Source organism: Leptonotus elevatus, chromosome 19 (assembly GCF_054856555.1).
Source record: "Leptonotus elevatus isolate MCC_2025b chromosome 19, RoL_Lele_1.0, whole genome shotgun sequence".
NCBI classification, from domain to species: Eukaryota; Metazoa; Chordata; class Actinopteri; order Syngnathiformes; family Syngnathidae; genus Leptonotus; species Leptonotus elevatus.
This window is the reverse complement of record NC_141257.1, coordinates 12,368,545-12,392,342: the sequence shown is the minus strand read 5'-3', so window position 1 is coordinate 12,392,342 and position 23,798 is coordinate 12,368,545. Positions and strand designations below refer to the sequence as shown.

The 23,798-nt window shown below is 37.7% G+C and overlaps 1 protein-coding gene across 1 annotated transcript in view; it reads left to right on the top strand.

Moving 5' to 3' along the window:
* The window catches only part of ext1c (exostoses (multiple) 1c), a 74,225-nt gene that overhangs the window by 38,899 nt on the left and 11,528 nt on the right, over nt 1-23,798 (top strand). Inside the window, exon 3 of the mRNA XM_086062983.1 lies at nt 19,235-19,328. Within this exon, the coding sequence (XP_085919109.1) occupies nt 19,235-19,328 (94 nt within the window). The remainder of the gene's footprint in view (nt 1-19,234; nt 19,329-23,798) is intronic.

Genomic DNA, 23,798 nt, shown 5'->3' with positions numbered 1-23,798 from the left:
GGGGGTTTTGCAGTGTAGGAAGACTATATGCCGGTGAGTAATGTTAAGATGCTTCTCTGTATACAGTCCTGAAGTGTTTTTGTATGAATATGAATTTTGTATGAGTGATAAAAGTGCAGCGAGTAGCGCGCTAAGTAGCATTAGCGAGTCAATGGCGCTTTTCATTGTGCGTTAGCCTTGAGCTAGCTATGTTAGAGAAACAAGCTAAACAAAGTGTGTTTGCATTTAAGTGTTTATTGTGTATAATTGTCTTCGTTTTGCGTGTTTAGTTACAGTTAACCTCAACTAGACTGTAATAAATGGTTTGAGTTAATGTTGCTTGGGGGGACTGATTAGAGTGAGGGAACATATTACAGGAAGTGAGGTAGACCAAGCATGTCCTATGAGCAAGGAATAAAGTCACATTCCTTACAATTCAAAAGTTAATGAATGTGTTAAAAAAAAAAAAAAATAGACATTCTGTCTTGCAAACCAGACTGGAGTAGATCATGCCGATTCTTTTTCCATCTATAGATTGAAGCAGAAATCATTGTCAATCAAATCATTTTGAATCAAATCGCAGTTCTAAAAATCAGAATCGAATCGAATTGTGAGACAGTCTAAGATTCCCACCCCTAGTGTACAGAATACATATTTTGGGAATAATCACACCACCGTCACATTTGTTTCTTTATCCTACTTAGTTGTAGTCTTTGTTCCACCATCACAAGCCCTTGTGATCATTTATCAGACTTCATGCCTCTCCCGCTACACAAGCGGCTTCATTACATTTCCATCACAACACTTTAAACCTTTTGCCAGTTCGTCATTCATAATGCAAATGTTGAAGTTAGCTTCCAAATTTCTATCTCAGCCTCTCGAGTGATTTTCCACTCAACTCTGCCCTACTTCACTTAATGCCACCCTTGTTCTGCGAGGGATTATATGCGGACATCTGAGCTCCCATGCTCGATTTTTACCTCCAAATAAAGACATGATGCAGAACAATGCCGAGTGATCACTGATTGGAGGCCAGAAAAACTTTAACAGTATGAAAGGCATATTGTGTTTTCGATTTAAATTGCTAACTGCGCGTCCATCCTAAAAATATTACCTATTGAATCGTCTGCCAAAGTCAGACAACCATTATAAGTGCTGAAAAAGCGTACGTACTGAACTGATCACTGACATGTTAATTTGCTCATCATCTGTCATGCATCATTTAAAATAAAACCAATTGGGTGTCAGACAATAGAGAACGTTAGGCCAATTCTTGCTATTTCTATAATTACAAAAAATTAATGAAACATGGCTCATTTCTAATGCGTATCCCGGGGAATGGTAACAATTAGAAGCACAAGAGGTGGGGGGGTACGCCCTGTACTGGTGGCACTCAATCCCAGGTCTTAAATATGTCCATACTGTAAAAATAAAGGATCATATGGGGCCAGATGTGTTAACGGCGTCAACATTAACGCAAGAGGAGAGAGTGTTGAATGTGTTGCGTGCCAACTCTGTGGAGGTGTGGGACGTCTGCTGATAAAGGGATCATACTAATGGGGATTATATCCTATTTACTTACGGAGACGACACTCACAGGCTTTTAATTACCGTCAGCATACTCAGCAGGGGTCACTGATTCTTTTAGGCCTCCTGTTGCAAACACGTGTACATCCTCGTTAATTATATCAAGAAGAACAGAAGAGCTCTGTTGCTGGAGAAATACATACTACCTAATACCAAAGCAGCTGTTTTGGTTGCAGGAGTGAATATACCGTAAAAAAAAACCGTGTATAATACTCACCCTTGTATAATACGCTCATTTAAAATTATTATATAATTAACTTATATGTAATATTTTTAATATGAACATCATGCAAACCAACTTGCGATTGTGATTGATTAGCTAGGATCCTATCATGAGCCAGAAGTGTTGACATGCGTTTGTATTGGTGTTAACGTGCAAATATGTGATGTCCACTGCATATTGAATCTATATTTTTCTGTCAGACTTGAAATCTAATTGCAGAGAGAAGCCATAACCCATCAGAACAGTGACCATGCTAACGTCAAGATCACAGCCAGTGTAGTAATATTTCATCACAAGTTGCCTGCACACCGTTATTTTATCAGCAGGAGACAGAATTATCCTTGTGAAGCATTCAAAACCATATCTGTGGTAGCGACAGCAACAGTGGGTGCCTTCAAATCTAAACGCCACACAGACGCGCAACAGTTGGTTAATATATCAGTGTTGGAAGGCATCCACAAGATTGTCTCCCTGAATCATGTTGCTTTAAATGTAGCCTCAGCATTCTTCTTTATTTCCCAGTCTGAAATGGTCGTAATGTCCGATTTATTTTTTATTTTTAGTGCTGTCTCAGCTCATAATGTCATGATTGATGCGGATGGAGTTGCAGCAGTTTGCGAGCAGTGTCAGTCAGCGAGATGTTGTCAATCACGAGGAGGTCAGATGAAACCAGAACGAAATGAGCCTTTTTAAATTTTTGCCTCTTAAGTTTCTTTCTATATTTATTTGTTCCCCCTCTATTTTCTGGGAGGGAAGCATAAATTTGCAGCTATAACATGGCACTTCACAAATATTCTCTCATAATTTCAGTGTAAGTGTTATTGATTTATGGATTAGTGCGTTCATTTTGAGTTAATTTAAAGTCCCTTTAACACCACTATTTTTATTATTTAACGCGCGATTAATGACTGCCCCTTACTTGGAAAGTCTGTACTGGGGGAATTCCTGTTGCAACGCAGTCATACATTTAATAATAATGCATATATTTGTGGAGACTGGGGTCAAGTTGTATTTTACAATTTAAAAAATGTGCAGAATTTCACAAGTTACTTCATGTTCAAGATTAGATTGCTCTTAATATGAAAAAAATGCACTGAGCTCTCGCCAATGCTTTACAAATGCAATTTGCCATCTAGTGGTAGAAAAATGACCTCAACACAAATCAATATTAAACATCTTTTTAATTGTAATTCATTTTTATGAATTATTATGAAATTACTGTATCAATGACTAAAAGATGCAGCCATATTTCTATTAGTTAGTTAGTAATATTGTTTTCCACGTTTATGTTAACAAGAGTATGAAAATTATTTTGTTGTTTAGAATTAATAGATATAAAATTTGTGATTTTATATATATATATAAAATATTAAAATTATAATTATTTTAAGTAGAATTAAAGAAAACATGCAAAGGAAGTAAGAGCAAGTATTCAAGGCAAAAGTTGTCTGTGGTTGACAGCTGGCCTGTGTGGAAAAACAAGATCGTTCATTCTGTTAGTAGCTCACACCTCACAGAATTGTTCTGATGACAGCTGCAAGACAAATTCCTCATTCAAGGATTTACAGACAATGTTGCAAGTTCTAAAACAAACTCATTTTAACATGATAAACACACAATATGTACTTTTTGATGGAGGATGTCTGTATCCTTGTTAACCGCCCCCAATATTTTTAATCATCGACAACCTCGACATTACAGATGCCGATTATCAGGACATTGGAAATTCTCCTTTGGGATTGGATGTTCCTTGATGGAATTTTTTTAGGGCTGGTGTAGTTGTTTGTTATTGTGCTTGTTTACCAGCCTCCAACAAGCCATCCAGCCAGCAGTCTCTCAACGGAATGTTCTCAAGAGGCTCTGGAGTGCGTCCAAGTCCTCCACAGTGCACCCACTGTCTCAGTGCCATGAGTGCTACTCAAGCTGTGGACGGCCAGTGTGCATAAATGTATGCACAGTTTGTGAACATCCTTAGTTGACAAAAAAATCGAATTCAAATGTAATCTGAATGATTTAGGCCTTAAATCTTAACAAAGTTCTTTCAAGCTTAAGCTTTTATGATATGAAGTAGGCCAGTGATATCCCACCACGTGAGTTTATGCAGCTCACTGCACTTTCTGGAGAAGATAAATGGAATAGCAGTGCATGGCGGTGCTATTTTGAGAGGTCCTAAGCTGGAATTGAGAACATGTGTTTGTATAGCACCAGCTTCAAATAGTTGGGTGAAATCACCTTTTCCTTTCGAGAAAGACGAGACGCTTGCTACCGCTTAAGTTTCAAGTCAAGTGATGTCTTTTATAAAACTGGTGATTTTTATTTTTTGCAATGTATTTTTAGATACGTTCATAGAGCATTCCTGTGTTGAAAAATACAGAAAGTACAAAGGCAAATTTTTGTTTGTTTGTTCGATCTGTTTTCAAGGATGTTTTTCATTGACACGTTAGCAAGAAAATGTCTGACGTCCTCCAAATGCAACCGCACATCTGCCCAAACAATACAAATTAAGAACACCCACAAAAACACCCACTATAAATCTGAATTCCAGTGAAATCATAAATAATTAAATACGGTTTGTCTATATGCTACATTAGAGGCACACGGACCATTAACTCATTCACTCACAGCCATTTTCACTGAAGCAACCCCCTTCGCTTCCAGTTGTTTTACTGGATTTTGACTGATTTCGCAAGGCCCACAGAATATTCTGTTCTATTGCTATAAAACATAGAACCTACAATATAAACATTAGAGTCCCTTCTTTCATCAGGAAAAAAAAGTACATTTGTATCTGTTTTTGTTTTGAAGCAATTAGCATTAGAATATAGCTAAGTTTCATCATTATTCACAAACCTGTTGAAAACACTGTTAAAAAGACCTTGTTGCAACATGGCTGATCTCTTATACTCGGCTGCCACCCACTGGCCGTTTTTTGTAATAACTGCCATTGCTTTTAGCGACCTCTTCATGTCAGAAGCTGTATCAAAGCTTTCTGTATGTTCTACAAAAAAACTTATAAATATGTTTTTGAGAGTGCAGGACAAAGTATTAAAAACTTATTTATAAGTTTTTGGGTTTGAATACATTTAAAAAGGAAAATTATGACCAATTAACAGCAGTGAATGGAGTAATGCTGTGGTTGCATTCATTGAAAAAAAAATGGGGAAGAGTCAGTTAAGGCCAACTAAGCTTACTATTTTTATCATTATTCATAATTGTGTACTTTTTTGTTGTCACTACCCGGTATTAATCATGTATTTGTTTGGACATTTGTATGATTTTTTTTTCTTCATTGGATAATCAAAAACATCATTATTATTTTTCTCCTAGAAAACCTCTTTTGCTGGTAGTGGGAAACGAGGTTTTAAAAGGAATTTTCAAAAGTGCAGAAAGCAGACAAAGCTTGTGCTGTTTGTGCGAAGTAATTGTTCACGTTACTAGTTGTTTGCAAAACCGGTGCTTTCATTGTCAGACAATGCACAACTGAATTCAAGCTTGGGAGCTTGAGAGCTTGGGAGCAGCTTCTGTAAATTGCCCAAGCGTACTATAGATGCATTAGGCATAAATTGGTCTGACTTTACTCGCATGACCTTGTCTGCTTTTTCTCTGAGGAATCTGTTTACCCTGATGTCATATATAGTACATATACATAGAGATACCCTCTTCTGCTTTACCAGCATTCCTCAGATAAAAATGCTGGAAGATAACTTGCGTGTTTCTTCAACAAATATCAAACCAGTGACCCAATTTACTGCAAAGCCGCAATGCAATAACAGAAGAACTATGCATACATTTGACAAAGCTTAATAATGTATATTTCGATTTGGGATAGACGAGTACTGATATCAGTTGTCTGTATTGGGCTGATACTCGGCCTTAAGTTATTGGTACTCACATCGGTAGCCAATAACAGCATCGACCACACTCTTGTGACCATTTTACGATCACGAACTAGAAAGTGGAAGAACAGAAAATTGCCATTAATTTCATGCAATTTTAAGGAAAAAATATTGAGCCATATAGGTGTTTCTTTAACATGATCTGTCACTTGGGTTTTTATATCAAAATATTATACGTTAGCAAATGTATAAATTTTTACATGTATTTTTCATATACCGGTGTGTGTGTGTATGGGTGTGTGTGTGTATATATATATATATATACGGTATATATATATATACGGTATATATATATATATATATATACGGTATATATATATATATATACGGTATATATATATATATATATATATATATATACGGTATATATATATATTTATATATATATATATATATATATATGTATACCGTATATATATATACTGTATATATACCGTATATATATATAGTATATATATATATATATATATATGGTATATATATATATATATGGTATATATATGGTATATATACGGTATATATACGGTATATATACGGTATATATGGTATATATACGGTATATATATATATTTATATATATATATATATATATATATGTATACCGTATATATATATACTGTATATATACCGTATATATATATAGTATATATATATATATATATATATATATATATATATGGTATATATATATATATATATGGTATATATATATATGTGTATATATATATATATGGTATATATATATATATATATATATGGTATATATATATATGTGTATATATATATATATGGTATATATATGGTATATATATATGAAAAATATCAAATAGAAAAATGCATACATTTAATAAAGCTGACGTATAATATTTTGATTACCAGAATTATGTGACCTAATTGCTAATAGCATCACAACAGATCTTCAGCAGCCTCAGATGCGCTCATCTCCTTCATTCTCCTCAAGCATAGTGTGAAGCAATTGAAAAGCCCGTAGATCAGCAATCTCCCGACCTCATAAAGGCCATACCCTCTTTCATCCCCCTGAAGACCACATGTAATCACCACTCAGCCTGATGTCTGGGTCTGAGAGCGCACGCCTTGACATATACTGTATACAGTACATCATTCCGATGCACGGAAGCCTGTCAATTATTTATGTGCTGCATGTCCACTTGAGTGAAGAGGTTTTTGTCAAGTAGTGGAGGTTTTTGAAGGAGGTCAAATGGAAGAAAATGTTTGGTAGAATTTAGTGTGTATCAATGTGCACTTTTAATGAGAATATTGTGAAGTATTTGGATTTGTTCACTTCTCTAGCATAAGATTGCTAATTGATTTAAAGCAACTAAAATGTGTTATTTTAATTTCTGCCTCTTTTTTTTTTTTACAATAACTTATTATTTCTGTTAAATGACATCAGCAAAATTCTTTATCTATTGCAGCAGAATTGCTTCAGAACTACTTACAGTAATTACATTCTTCAGTTAGTGAAAGAACATGTACTTTTTTGTGTGTTGTGTGTAGTTTTTTCAGGGGTTTTGGTTCCATAAGGAACCATTATAATTGTGTACCACATGGGGGATGTGTAGGGGATGCTATAGATTTGTCGTCCTGCGTGCAACCGTTGCCTTGACACAGATTTAGTAGCAATACTTGAGATCTCAATTTGGCCCAAATGGTATGTTTGACATTTTTTGATTTGAGATTTTCTGTTGTTATAAAGGCTGTATAAGTTTTGAACTGCGAGTAGCAGTAGTGGAAAGTTACTCAAACCATCTCTCATCTACAAGCCAAGTTTTAAGGAGTGAACAATTACAATGAACACATAGATAAAGAACAGTATCATAAACAACTGACCTGGTGGGATATAATGTATTTCATGACCATGCATTTATAGTTTTCTCTGATTATTTGTATTTTCTTTTAAGTGAAACTCAGCAGTGTTTGTGGCATAATAAGCCCCCATGGGCATTAGTGAAGAGTTGATTAACCAAGAAAAAGATCCACTTCACACAAAAAATGTATAGTTGAATCACAGTAAGGTTCTTACATAGATTACTTGGGTATTTAATAGGGATGTGCCAAAAAATCAATTCTCATAAGAATCACGATACAGAATTGATTTTAAATGTCCCAAAATCGATTTTATTTAAATTATTTTATACTGTCTTGCCCTTGTTTGTGTGTGCCTTTATTGGGAACGCTGTTTATGTTGTACCCGATTTGGCTACTTAGGGGCAGTGTGGTTCAGCATATTCTGATACACACTTAAATTGTAGCTACATTAGAGAGTAGAAGAAAAAAGTCACAATCACGTTATATATAATAAAAGTTTGTTTTGTTTTTTTGCAGCGTAGGAAGAGCATATGCCGGTGAGCAATGTTAAAATGCTTATATGTATACATTCCTGAAACGTTTTGTATGAATAACCGTTTCTTTTGAGTGATAAAAGTGTTGCGAGTAGCGCACTAATTAGCATTAGTGAGTCAGACTGAACTAGATCATGACGATTCATTGCACCTCTATAAATTGAAGCAGAAATCAATCAAATCATTTTGAATGGAAAATCGATTCTGAATCGAATAGCAGACCAGAAGCAAATCGAATCGTGAGATAGTCAAAGATTCCCACCCCTTGTATTTAAAGTATATAATCAAAAGTATTTAATTCCGTTGTCTTTAGGTTTTTTTGCCTCCCTTGATATGACTTTCTGAATATGCCACATGTAGTGTGTGTTCACATGCGACCCTCACTTTCCAGAACGCTGTTGCGCGTTGGCAATGTCAACACCGTAAAGTAAAGGCTGCGGTGTAGATGAGCTGCCAAGCCGAACCTCCTTTGATTGATTTCACAAACCATTTAGTCTCCCCTACCACTCTTTGCTCCTGCCTCACATAATGCTTCCTCCGCTAATATATTTCCCCTTTTTCCTCCATCACTGGGCATTTTGAATTGACTCCTGTTACTGCACTGTAATTTATCTCTATTTTTCCTCGTCTCCGCACTCTGTAATTCTCTGTGCCCTTCGGCCGTCTTCAAAGTTGAATGACTCCTTGTTTATGACCCTTTCAACAACAAAAAAGACATCCGTTCTCTGCCCACCTTGTGCTGTCTCTGACTGGAGCTCGTACTCCCTTTTCTCTGCTCCACTCGTCTGCACAAATCTGCAGCAAATCTGCTCTCGACTGACTTCAGTCCGCTCAATATCCTTTGCAGGTGAAAGAGGTTACCAGAAGCTCAGTTTCTACTCAGACCTTACTGCAATGCAATAACTCTGGTATGGGTCTTACATATGTATACGGTCAGGCAAGATAATCTCTGCATGATTGCACTTCATTACAAATCTAGAAATTAATTGTGAATGCTAGGAGATGCGACAAAATTACTGAATTTTTTTTGTGATACAGGTCATTTTTTTTCTTTTTTACAGAGGACACAAACTGATTCACATAGTTAGAGAATACAGTCACAGGCTATAGGGCTGGGTATTGCTTCAGAGTTCCAAAATCGATTCGATTCAATTCAGAAGGGCTCGATTTGATTCGATTCACATTGATTTTCGATTCACTTAAAGATTTCATGCAGTACCAATTTTAGTTTTATATGGAAGACATTCCCACAAGTATCAATGCTGAAAAATAGTATAAACTTATTTCTCTTACTTGGTGCATTTGTAAAAATATGAATATTTACATTTATAATTGAATCCAATACAGTTACATTAATCATGTTTATGTATGTTTTATTGAACATGACCTGATCCAAAACAATACATACTAATTGAAATCAATTATAACCACAGCACTATGTAAATAAAGTGGCAAAAACACTCTGGCAAATAACGACATTTACATTCCTGTGACAGATTTTATACTAAGGTTCCAGTGGTTCATAAATAAATAAAAACAAATTTACCTGTATTATAAAAGACACAGCCATAGTACATAATTATGCATCCACACTTTGTGTTTTTATGTCCAATTCTTACCTTACTTCTTTTGGGGGGTTATTTGGCACATTCATTTACGGGGCTACATAATGCACAATACGGAAAGGTGAACATTTTTGACTGGCAAATACGTTAAAGTAAGAATCTATTTACATACGTTCGAATGTATTTGTCAGTATGTTTGAAATACATTTTAACATATTTGCCAGTCAAAATGTTTTACTCCACGTTGGCAGTTCAACCTTTCTGTAGTATAACATATAGAATCACATTTTAAAGCTCTTACAAGAAAAAAAAAATATTTTTTAATTTGAACAATGAGTAAGAATGAGTAACGATTTTAAACCGCAAACAGCCAAAACACTATTTTAAACTTTTATTTTGTTCTCTCACTTATGTTTGACACTGTAGATTTGAAAGAAAAATGAAAACAATATTTTAAGTTCAGCCTGTTTTTTTTTTTTTGCTGAATATTATTGAATGTAAAATCCTCAAATCCTAATTCATAATGTGCATCTTTGGTCATGATTATTGATCTATAGTGTGAGACGATGCGTTAAGTTTGTTAGTTGGGAAAAATAGCATTTAATCATTGTAAACACAGAGAGGGATCAGTACAGTATAACACTGCAATATTTTGTCTCATCCATCCCTCTCTCTCTCAATATATGATCTGTAATTTCAATATTGAAAGTACGTGGAGGAGAATGCATTGATTCAGATCACACACACATTAAAAAGCCAAACTTGTCATTATTTGTGTAACTCTCACACACGGATGTTGGTGTATTATACTATTTTGCAAAAGATGTATCACAATATTGATATTTTGTCCCGCCACTACTCTGAGCAAAAGTGATATTGAGTTTATGGCAACATTACTATACCCGTTTGCTGCATCGTTGCTTTTATATCTATAATAGCGGCTGATCTCACCAACAAAGTCCAATATTTCAGAATCAATAGTCATCTGGGACGAGAAAAACAATAATGTACTCATCCTGAGCGAGCCATTCATTTTGTTCTTCGATATGCTTGTGGATGAGTACAGATTCACAAAACACTGTTAAGCCAGACCATGAATCATTTTTATTTTTATTTTTTTTACACAGATGCAGATCTATTCTCCCACAAACATACACAATTCACACTGAACACATCCACCTAGGAAACAGACAAAACTGTTGATTTATGATTTGCATAACAATATACTGTATGCGTACGAGTAATACTGCCCGTAGCATAGTTTCCTCATTTTCCTCATTAGAACAGCCTCGAGCGCATTGAAAGCTGCGTGATAAGTAAGTAAAAAGACACGTGTTATACACATTTAATCTAAAGCAATTTAATCGTCAACACATTGCTTTGAGTGGCTTTAATGCAGTGGTACTCAACGTTGTTAGAGGGTAACCTACCAGTTTCCTATGCACGCTCACCAAACCCTTCTTAATTGAAAAATAAAATGTGATTTTGTTTTTTTCCTAATTCAAGACAAAGGTAGTGTAGCGTTTATTGGTGAACAAAAGAGCAGAAATGGCAAATCCTGGTCCAGAAAGTAAAAAACCTGCCACGGTTATTTCTTAATTTATTTATTAGCCCTAAGCAGGCATGGATGCTAGCTAGGGGCTAAAGCCAAGCTCCCAGCTCCCTAGCAGGTAAACAAGCACCAAGGGAGCTTGCTAAGGAGCTAACTAACTAGCACCTGAGGCTAAAGCCAAACTGTCGCAGGGTTTTTACTTTCTGGACCTGGATTTGGCACCTCTGATGAAGAGGGAGAGTCTCTCAGTTGTTTTAGTATTCCGCATCTGCATGTAGCTTAAGCAGTATTTCTTTAGTTTTACTAGATAGCTAGTTGTCTTGGACTAGAATTGCTCACCTTGGCATTGCAAATCATGCATTTGGGATGCTGACTCCCATCCATCAATTCAACTCTTTATTTATAGAGTACTTCAAAACAAACACCACTGTTTGCTTAAGATGGAACCCAGGAACAGCAGGTACAATGAAAACAGTAGAGGCCCCAGGATTAAACCCTGTGGAACACCATATGTGACGTTATACATGTCAATTCATATTCTGCACCACTTCCGTTTGATCGAACCCAGATTAAGAACCACGGCTTTAACGTAATATTGCTCTGTGATTGCAACATAAAGCAGTGCTAAATTCTTTCAATAAACACTTTGTCAGACGAACCTGTCTCGGATGAGCCTCTTGTGTCTCCAGTGAAATATTCTGATAAATGGGAAGACTATATGAATAGCATAGGTGGCAAATCCAGGTCCAGAGGGTAAAAACTCTGCCACAGTTTTGCCTTTAGCTAGCTCCCCGGGTGCTCGTTATCTCTGCTAGAGAGCTAACTAGCTAGCACAAGGGGCTAAGGGCAAACTGTAGCAGGGTTTTTACTTTCTGGACCTGGATTTGCCACCTCTTATTTAGAGGCGGCTCCATAAAACAAACCGCCCCCTGATCGTAAAACACAAGGTCAGTGGCGTTTGAAATCTCAAAACAAGTCGCGTTCTCTATTTTTGCAAGCTACCAGCTAATCTCTTGTGACAAAAAAAAGTCCAACTAGCCTGGGAACATTGTGCCTTGCAACACTTTGAACTCACATTGCTCTGTACCAATTCGAAGCCTTTATAATAGCTGGTATTGGCCTTTGTGTGAGCTAGAAAGGCAGGTTTTACGCATTTGACTGATGGCCGCAGACACGCATACTGATCCAGCAGTCTCTGTGTATTTTCCCACACATTTGACTTCAAAAGAAGCTGCAGCATGGCAGCCATACCTATTGTCGGCCCCACCTGTGTCTGGGTGTTCCAACCGCTGCTGCTATTAGTGCAGCTGCTTGTCTATATGTAGCGGTATTTGCTCAGAGCTTTTAACAGCCTCTGATGTCATCTTTGTTGTTCTGTTTTGCTTCAACACATGTCGACGGCAGTTAAACTTACGAGATTTGTTTTGTTTGTTTTGCTGTTAAATGGCTTCCCAGTGCGTTTGCCAGTTGGGTTGTCCAATAACTTCAACCTAAATCTGGCAGTTTCCAGGAAACCGACACTTGTACTCACATGCAAAGGCACACATAATGGATTATTTCTTACTATCGAAGGTTTTAGTACACTGCTCCACAAAGCTATGAGTGGGAGTAAGAACTTGTCATTCATATGGAAATTGACGATAAATAGCATCTTTTATCTCACCCAAAAGACCATTTTAAGGCATGTTCACCGCTCCTTTCAGCTTATACCCATCTTTGTTTCCCTCCCTTGTCTTTCCATCTTATCTTATATCATGAATTATGGAGGAAAGTAAGGGGGAACTCACATTTCAAAGTCCCATTGAGAGCCTCAGCGTTCTTCACTTTGAGATATATGTTCGGTTAAGCATCCAGTAGAAATGGGAAATGAAAGTAAGGTTTTGGCCCGTGCACCTGCTGTGAGTGGGTGGGCAGGGTAGATGGAAAAGTAAGTTGAGAGTTGACGCCTTGCTCTGTATTTATAGGAAGAAAACCTGATTTGAGATCAGTCACGCTAGACTTGCAGCAGACACATAGTGTAAGCTGGGGAAGATGGGTGGGAAAAAAAACAGACTGAGATATTTCTAGCTCAGGCTGTGCCTTATTTTTTTACCTATATATATATTTTTTTTTTATTGCTCTACACTGCAAGAGAACCGGGTAATTTACTCTATGCTGTCCTTAAACAATACCACAATTTATTTTAAAGCATACCATAATAGAAACCCAAAGCAATTAGATTTGTATAATATATATTTACTTATAAACAAACAAAAATGTTTATTTATAAGTGTCTGAGACTGGTGCTTGAAATCTTGTGAACACACAATTTTACCATGTTATATATAAAATTAAGTACCGTATTTTACGGAGCATTAGGTGCACCATATCATTAGGCGCAATATCACTTAACGCCTCTATTTTAAAACATTTTCATACGTGAGGCGCACCGGGTTATAAGGCGTATTGTCTCTTTTTTTTTTTTTTTACCTCGTGGTCCCATACTATAACACTGGAAACGTGTTGCCAGAAACGGCTAATAGGACTACATTTCCCATGATTCGTAGAAATGGAAGCAGGAAATAGTTCTAGTTCCGGTGTGACGAAAACATGGACGCCCGCTAGAATGACATGGCAAACATAATAGGTAATAGGTAGGAATTTGAATCAAAGATGACTAACTGAAAAACCAACATTCATCCAGAAGTGGGAATTTTACAAAGCTTTGCTGGTCCGTCATTTACCCTTCCGTCAGCGTCCCTTTTTCGGCAGTCAGTCACTTTATCACTTCATCACCACTGACGGTTAGTACTGACGGACCGTCCGCCATTCGTCAATCGTCAAACAATTCCCTTCATTTATGTTTGCCCCTTTTGGTACGGTACAGCAACATTCTCAACCATCACCTCTCAATCTTCTAAATATTCCAAAACCCTCTTCCGTCTTTCTTTCCTTGTCAAAGAGCGGCAAATGGGTTGATGACTCCATGGCCATGTTAGTGTGCTGCTGTGCTTTTAGCCTAATGGAGAGACAGCTGTGCTCCCATTTCTATATATAACTAAACGACGGTGCATGATGAGGCTTGTCACACCCACTCAGCAGCGATTCCACGGAGCAGACCACTGTATTAATATGCACAGTATTTTAGTTATAAATATAAAAAGCCACAATAATCTGCTAGCTTTCTGTACTCGTTTTCAGGGCCTGCATTCGGAAAGCATGAATATTTTGTTTCGACAGTAATCACATTGGATAAACACTCCAAATGGTTTAAAGTGAAAATAAATCAACATTAAATAGATGTGGCAAAAAGCACGCGTATAAGCTGAGCTGGAACTATTTAGGAGTACAGTGTTTAATGTTGCTATAATCTACATAATGCTACAAATTTGGCAGTCAACACATGTGCGATGCACTTTTCATTCTGATCTATATGTGAACATTTTGTAAGGCAAAACAACTTTTCTCAATGTGCCATATGCCCTTTTGTGCTTAAAAGAATAAAAACATCCTACATCTTTCGTGCATGTTTCTGTTTAGCCTGCAGCTCTGTGCGTGTGTGTGAGTTTGTCTGTGTGAGTGCTGGATTGAGGTATAAGTAACAGTGTTAAGGGATGAGCCGGTTGTGGGGTCGTATCTTTTCAGATTAGAGAGCTTAGTCCCTTCGTTCTCTGTGTAATTAATGGGAGATGGAGGGAGAGAGGCCGATCAAGACAAAGAGGCAAAGAACAGGGGATGGGCACACGCACACTCAGAGGAGAAGGGATTGTGTGTATTAACTGGATGTGGTCGTGGACGTTTGGTTGTGCAAGTTATACAGTGATGCAGTTCCCTCGCTATAACCCGGTTCATCTTTCACACTTTGCAAAAATTTTTTTTAAGGTGAAATGTTGCTTGTGGCGGCACGTGCGCCTCCCAGTGCAGAGGACGTGAGATTGAGTCTGGGCTTCGGCCTTCCTGGGTGGAGTTTGTATGTTCTTGCGTCGGTTTTTTCCGGGTACTCCGGTTTCCTCACACATTCCAAACACATGCATGGCAGCTTAATTGAACACTCCAAAATTGTCCAAAGGTGTGATTGTGAGTGTGGATGATTGTTCGTCTCTGTGTGCCCTGCGATTGGCTGGCAACCAGTTCAGGGTGTACCACGCCTACTGCCCGCTCCCTTTGAGACCTGGGTTTCTGTTGTCATCTTTGCGTAATATATAAAGTGAATGTACAAAAAGAATATATATATATACATAAATATATTTTTTCAGTCGTGTAACTGGATTTGTTTTCTCAGCCACATTAAGTCTGCATTCTAGTTTTGTGACAAGATTGGAATAAAGATGAGGTGGCAGAGAGTGAGGAATGAAAGATGGATGCGAAGGAGTGATTGAAGGAGGTGGCTAATCCGTCCATCTGTTACAAGAACAGGCAGTGAGTTTGCGATTGGAGGATGCCTCCTACGTGTGCAAAACAGCTGCAGGATAAGATTTATCACCGGGATGCAAATTCTCTCGTTTCTTTTTCTTCAGGTTTAAGGAATATTGAGATTGCTGAAAGTAGGGGAGGGAGGTGAGGAAGATAAGAATGAAATGAAAGAAGGATGGAGAGTTTGCAAAAGAGAAGACCAGATGAGGGATGAGAGAATTGTTGCTATGGTTAGACATCAGTGAGCGGAAGATTAAATTACTGCATTTTTAACTAGACAATTGCAATTTCTGAAGAAATTACATGTGAAGGCTGAAAGGCTCAATGAAAAAACATTGAAGCATGTGGAATTATTTGGAATGATGTGGAATCTTATAAACTGACCTGCAATGAGCTAAATATGTTGAAATTGGAGCGGTTTGAATCAGTAAATATATGTGGAAACAGGAGGTGAATGTCATTAAATTTTTTTAATTATTATTTTGGGCTTTTGAAATTTTGTTAATGGGAGTAATAAATGAGATGGCTTTAACATTACAGGTTTACATTTAAATCTTTCAGCTCTTTCAATTTACCTCGGGCACGATTTTTAACATACCAAAATTCTGCATATGCCAAAAATTCCCAATTTCAACAACCCCCCCCCCCCCCCCCCACACACACACACACACACACACACACAAAATTCCCATAATAGGACATATTCTACATTACTCACTCTTCTCTCAACATTGCTTTACCAATTCAAATCATTCCAACTTCAACATGTTCAGATCATTAAATGTGCCATAGGGAATGAATGGTAAACAACCTGTGGGGGAAATTGTGAATTAATATTTTTGGGGGGTTTTTTGGTTGAAAAATGTTGAATTTTACAAAAACTGTGAATATTTAGTATGAAAAAAATAATACCCCTTATGTTGTGAATTTTTGGAATATGTTGAAATTGGAATGATGTGAATCGGATGAATTATGCGGAAGGAGATGCATATCAAATCATTGGGAGGAATAAAGATAGGAACGTTGCGTAACATTTAGTGCATATTCGAATTAAAGACAACAATAGTATTTAGCATATGCACTTTTGCTAATTTTGTCTTCCATGCGTGTGTGTGACGTGTGTGTTGTACTTCATTCTGAAGAATGATGCTCAATGAGGTGCAGGAGTAGGAACAGTATTGACAGTGATTTGTTAGCACTGTGGCAGCCCATCCATAAACTTGGTCGACCGGACACTTAAGCTAACTCTCAACACAGACACATTTCCTTCCTATTGACCCTTAACCTTGAAAGAAAACAACATGATCAACTGAGCCGAAGCTGCTGTCAATCAAATAATTCCTTTCAGCAGGTCGATATCTATTTAACTGCCACTCGAGTGCACATGAAGCAAAGGGTCAGAGGTGGAAAACTGCAATGTGAGAGATCAATAATGAACACAGAGAGGGGAAAAGAAACTTAAAGGAAGGTTAAAACTAAGTGAAAGAGATTGGAAGATGGCAAAAACACTCAAAAGAGGGCAAGCTTCCTTATCAGACAGCCACATACACAATCACACTCACACACGCTAGCTTTGATCCGTCTGGTATCACACTGTGCCCGATGCCTTGACATAAATAGAGCAATCCCCGCTGTGCTGTGTGTGTCTTGTGGCGAGAGCACCACTGCGGCCTATGTCTCTTCTCCGCTTATGTGAAACTGAGGCCAAGTGACAGAAATGTGTAAACAGAAAATAATTCATTGCAATATCACATTAAGTCTGTGAAGTGGTTGACTCGCCCGACTGACTGGTTCAGTTTGCATTTGGTGACTGTGTGGATGTGAGTGTGAATAGAACAGAAAATCGTGATAGAAAATGGCTGGATGAATGTCTAAATAAGAGATGTGCAAATTAAATGATGCAGGGGGGCCACAAATAGGATCACACATTTCCTTACCAGATTTAAGCGGATTTTTAAAAAAGTTTTTAAATTAAATATAAGGACAAAATTGGTGCATATGTACAAAATATGTGCTCTTAATATATTTCATTTTTCATAACACATTTCTCAACGCATGTATAAAAGCTCCAACATTCAAATACAAAGGGTTTAAAACAAACAACAAAATATACTTTTTTTTTTTTCCATAGAGCAAAGTGATCTTGTGCACAAAACTACAGCAAACCAATATTAAGTGCAAGAACTCATTTTGTGCATTTTCCACAAAATTGACTAAAAATTCTAATATTATTGTGGTACTACATTTGTCCTGTATATCATTCCAAAGCCGCAAAAAACAAACAAACAAAAAAGCCCTCATGTTGTAGTAAAGGCCATTAGGGATGAGCAAGTACATCAATATCCGTATCTGTAGCTGTCCGACCATCTAAATTATCTGTATCTGTATTCGGAGTGGGCGTGGCATCAACCAGAAATGGGTGTGGATAAACTGGAGGTAGGCGTGGCTGAACATAAATGGGCGGTGCTTACATCAATACATTACTGTATTATTATTTTTTTGTATCATTCACCACTAGATGGCTGATAAGCTATGTTGCGCTTGCACTGTATCGTTACCCGCCTTATGCAACGACGTGATCAGGTATAATCATTTGTTTGCGATATTATAGAAAACATATTTAAAATTCCCCTCTTCCCCCATCCCTCCAAAAACATTTTTCTTTATTCCATGAAAATTAAATTTCATAGTAATCAGGGCGCATATGTGTACTATTGTTATTACCAACGAGAAAACCTGATGTTACGAATCTACAGTAAATGACAGAGCGCCATACAAGACACAATAGAACGGCGTCTGAAGACAATATAGCCTCATTAAAGAATATCCTCACACACACTCCCCAACATCTACTATATGGCCCCCAGTCATGCATTGTAGCATGCAGAAAAACAAAAACAGCAACAAAAAGACATAAGTGGGTCAGACTAAACCAGCTCGGCCGTAACCGCATTTGTCATACACAAACCTTGAATGTGCTTTCATTAATTTTCTTACACTAACTGCATACACGTACTGTAATAAGTAATAGGCAATTGTTCATGCATTGATTTTGTCCTTTTCTTCAAACACACAGAACATCTCTCGACATTTGATCTACAAATTGCTTTTATGCGAGCAATATATGAATGCATGTTTAAATCCAATTTCATGCTGTAGAAATAAACATTCGTGCGTGTGTGTGTATTGTGTGACGGTGGCCCCCATATGCAAGCACCTGTCGCTGGTAGCGGTTGAAGGAATGATTGATGCCGAGGGTTTTGTATTTGGGCTCTTTTACATAGCGGCTATGAAATATGAGCCGGGGCTGATGGAACACCCCCAGGTAATGTATTGCTCAGGCACTGCAGGGAAAATGTCTTCTTTTTTTTTTTCTTTACAACAACAAATCAATAGGTCATAGTTGCTTATGAGAATCTTTTTACATCATAGTGCATATTGGATTTAGCGGTGCCAACATGTCTGTGGATGAAAAAAAAAACCGGGATGATTTATTGCTGTACACACTGTGAACTGAACCGTTATGACTAAGTCGCAAAAGCCTTGTTAAATATAATGTATCAAAAGAAGTGCATGCCACCATCATTTAGTTAGTTTGTGTTATTGTAGTGGGATAGCATTTTTCTTCTCTTGTTGCTCGTTCTATTCATTAATGATTGTCCGTTATCATCTGTTAGGTTTGACTACCAGGAGCTGCTCCACAATTCCACCTTTTGTCTGGTGCCAAGAGGACGACGCCTGGGTTCCTTCCGCTTCCTTGAGTCTTTGCAGGTAAATAAAAATGAAAATATAACGCATATAATAAAGCAGCATTCAGTAGTAATGTGCAAACTCGGCCTTATATTTAGGGCTAACGAAAGGTTCATTTGGTTTAATGGTTCACTTGGAGCCAATCACAAGAAGGAGTCATGCCATGGCATAACACATTTCTATATTTTTATTTTTATTTTAGCACGCTATGACAATTGGTGCTGGCTAATTTGTGCTATCCCAAGTTTTAAATGCAATGTGGACAATAACATTCAATTCTCTCACATCTGGGATGAATTAAAACAAACAAAACAAGGCTTTTATGATGTTTTTGGCTTTCCCAAAACTATTCAAGCGATTTTTTTTCCTGCAATTGGTTTGTTTGCCTTTTCCACTAGCACTTCAAATTCCATCACCTCAAACTTTATGTTGCTTTTGTGGTCTTCCAAATTTCCCATCATAAACAATAAAAGCGCACACAAACTTTTCAAATGAATCTTAGTAAATCAAGCCCTGTTTTTGTTTGTTTGTTTGTTTTTTACTGCCTTTGTTCTCACAGATAGCAAATCACCGATTTAATTTTAAATGTGGAATAATTTTATCTGCATATAAGTGGAAATTTGTTAAACTAAGCCTTTGAAGGTTTTTGCATGCGGTTTTAAATATTTGCTAGCAGACAAAACTTTGCCTCAATTGAACTCTAAGTCATTAGTAGGCAATTGTCCAAATAAGGACCCCTTTTGAAAATGAAATGATGCATCTCAAGGGGATATTCTTTAAAGCAATAAATCAATCATATCGATAGCAGTGGTTGCAAAGGTACACCATGAACATAAAAGCTTTAGTAGATGTTGAAATGTATTAATGTAGCCCCTCACATAAGTGAACATTGTAAGCAAAGACTAACAAACTATTATGATCAGTGTTTTTGTTGTTGTTGGGGTTTTTTTGGGGGGGTATTTATGTCTTGTTTTCTTGTGGTTCATGTTTTGCCCTGTTCGTTATGTTTTTTTTTTTGGTACACTTGTGCTTGTTAACCCCGCCCCTTGTATCTTCCAATCAGCTCCCTCAGCCACTTGTCTCTTGTCCAGGTGTTCCTTGTTGTCTCGGCAGCTGCTTGTATTTAAGGCTAGGTTCATGCTGCAGGTCTTCAATGCTCAATTTGGACTTTCTGGTGAAATCTTCAGTCTGTCGTGAATTATTATTATGTGAATTATGTTGTTGTTTTTCTCTCATTAATTGGCTGTTTATTCAGTCGTTTGTATTTTTTTGGTATTGAACATTGCTACTGAAAATACACTAAAAAGTAAATTATCCAACTGTGACTCAAGGTCTAAATCTCTAGTAGTACAAAACACCAGTAGAAGGGCTAAAATTTGGGTGACCATATTCTCATTTCCCCCAAAAAGAGGACACTTGCCTTGGCCTTGAAATTGTGGCAACAGTTGCAGTTACACAGTGTACTTCACCTCCTATTAGTAGCGCAATGCCAACCGGACATTTTCATGAATTTATAAACCCCCCTGACACCTGAACACGACTTAAGGAAATGATCTTTCATCCCAAAAGAGGACTTTTGGTCACCCTAACCAGGGTACAATTATCAAAGGCCCATTTCAGTAATGTACCGCCAATACACAGCAGTGAACATTGGCACAGGTTGCAGCTCATTAACATTCCGCAGTTTTGTCCGTAGACACCTTAATGGCCACATCTGCAAATGGTCTGTCCAAAGCATTGCGCTATGTTGAATGGAAATGTGGCCATCAGACTTAATTGAAATGAGCCCATAAACAAACGCTGACGCATACACGCCGTTAACAAACACGGTCGTCATATACGAGGGAAAATGTGCACTGACTGGAGTGAAACCGCATGGAGTGGATTGAGTGCGTTTAAATGTGTATGCTGCAGTTCTCTCTGTGCCACCCAAGTGGATGTTCTCGCGCCCGAGCAGGAAACAGTAGTGGCTGTTTTTAGATTTGCTCATTGCTGAGCTCCCCTGACTACTGCCGCGCTCCCTTGGCCCCACTGTGAGTGTATGTGTGTGCGTGAATGTGTGTGTGAGTGAGATTGAGGCTGAATGGACAAATCTGCACACAAGCCACAAGGCTTGGCACCATGCACCGCTCCTTCTGTCTCGCCTCTCCTCCATTCACACCACTTTTCAAGATTTTTTTTAAATTTGTTATTTTTTTATTCCTTTCGGTACCAGCCGAGCCCACAAAGAACTGGCAATTACTAATGCAGTTAGGCATGTGACGCCAGCTTTCCAAAATACACACGGACAATCCAACTTGCATACACGTACGGTACGTGTGCTCCCTTCTAAAAACAGCTACACAACAGTCATTTAACACACCCTCAGTTTGGATTGCGGAGCGTTAGGGCACTTCACCCTTGGGTCCGAGGACTCACACAAGCCCTCTGGCTGCCATTCCATTTGGATAGCTGAATTGAATTAGGATTATCACTGCAACCTAGTAACCCGGGGCTGCCTCTGACACACACTCACACATATACACAAGTATTCCCATTTGTTGGACTGTCCTTCAGCAGGTCTATTCTCGGATGAAAAGGCACATGTGGGAGACCCGGGGGGTGAGAGAGAGCGTGTTTGATCGCCACTATTTTGGCTGCTGTTGCTACTTTCTGGTGCTTTAACTAAGCAATTAAAAAAATGTGACCTATAAAGTCTGCAGACCACACTGAAGAGAAGGATCGGAGAGGTATTAGAAGTGAATGGCCGAGAGATTGAAAATGATTGACAAACATGCACCCAGGGGGTAATGAAGAGTCCAAAGGAAGGCCGGGAAAGTGGAAAAAAAAGCAGCGCAACATCAAAAAAAGCTGTCAGCGAGTCAGACGGATGAGGCAACATCAAAAGTCAACTCCAATAAAGCACAACTCCTTCGTGTATCAACCGGTTCCTTCTTATTCCGCACCAACTCCCTCCTGGTTTACATCCCCTGAGTGGCTATTGCTCATTAGTACGCTTGCGACTCGGTCAGACGTGGTCAGCCACATTTGCTCTTGCGTGTGTTGGAAAGGCCCTCAGCAAAACCTGCAGGGCGTCGTGGGAAAGAAGAAATTTAAGTTATTAGTCACTGCGATGTCCCTGTTGGGGTCAAGCTGCGTGTAAACAGGAAGAGTTTGTGCATGTCATGGGTCAAGAAGTAGCTGATGACTTCTGAAGTGACTCATATGGTGGTCACCAGATTTCATGTTTTATCAAATACAGTGGTGACTTTGAATTTACTGAGTTTATTGTAAAACTGGAACATAAGACTAATTAAACATTTTGTAAACACCAACATTTTCAAGCAAACATAACTTTGTTCGATGCTAGCTTAATGCGCTAACATATCATCACGGAAACCTCCTATGTCCAAAATTGGTCAATTTCACATTTGTTTCTCCATAAATCGATATTACTAGTCGCTCCCCATGTTGTCTGTTATTTTTACAAAAGCCACATGTACAATAAAACGTTGAAAATAGCTTCAAGCTAACACTAACTTTATGAGAACGCCACTGTTATCTCTTAATTTAGTGGGAGCTTCACATTGTGGCCTGAAGATTGAAAAGTCTCTACTTTTAGATATAAACAAATGAAAATTGGTAGGTTAGAAACATTTGAGTTGGCCTGTTTTCTAAAAATCGATAACTATGTGGAAACATGCAGTGATTTTGCATGTTATGGGTCAATAAGCAGCCGATTACTTATGAAGTGTCTAATATGGTGCTCACCATATTTACCTTCTATCATATACAGTGGTAATTTACTTTTTTTTAATTTACTCAGTTAACTCTAAAACTAGAACATAAGACTAAACATTTTGTAAACACCAACATGTTCAAGCAAACACAACTTTGTTGTACTAACGTCTGCTAGCTTAATGCTAACATATAATCACTGTTGGTTGGAAACCTCCTGTGTCCAAAAATGGTAAATTTCTCTTTTTTTCTTCATAACTCAAGACTAATAGTTACGCCCCATTTGATCTGTTATTTTTTTGAATGTCACATGTACAACTTGAAAATAGCTTCAAGTTAACACTTTAACTGTATGAGAACGCCACTGTTACCCCCTCTTGATTCAGGGGGAGCTTCACATTGTGGCCTGAAGATTGAAAAGTCTCTACTTTTAGATATAAACAAGTGAAAATAGGTAGGGTAGAAACTTTAGAGTTGGCCTGTTTGAGTTTGTGCATGTTATGGGTCAAGAAGTAGCTGATGACTTCTGAAGTGACTAATATACCAGATTTAACGTTCTATCAAATACAGTGGTGACTTTGAATTTACCAAGTTTGCTGTAAAACTGGAACATAAGACTAAACATTTTGTAAATACCAACATTTTCAACCAAACATAACTTTCTCTGACGAAAGTTTGGTGACCAAATGTCCTCTTTTGCTCGGACATGTCCACGTTTTTAAATCCAATGCGGAAGTCCGGACAGGTTTATAAATTCATGAAAATGTCTATTTT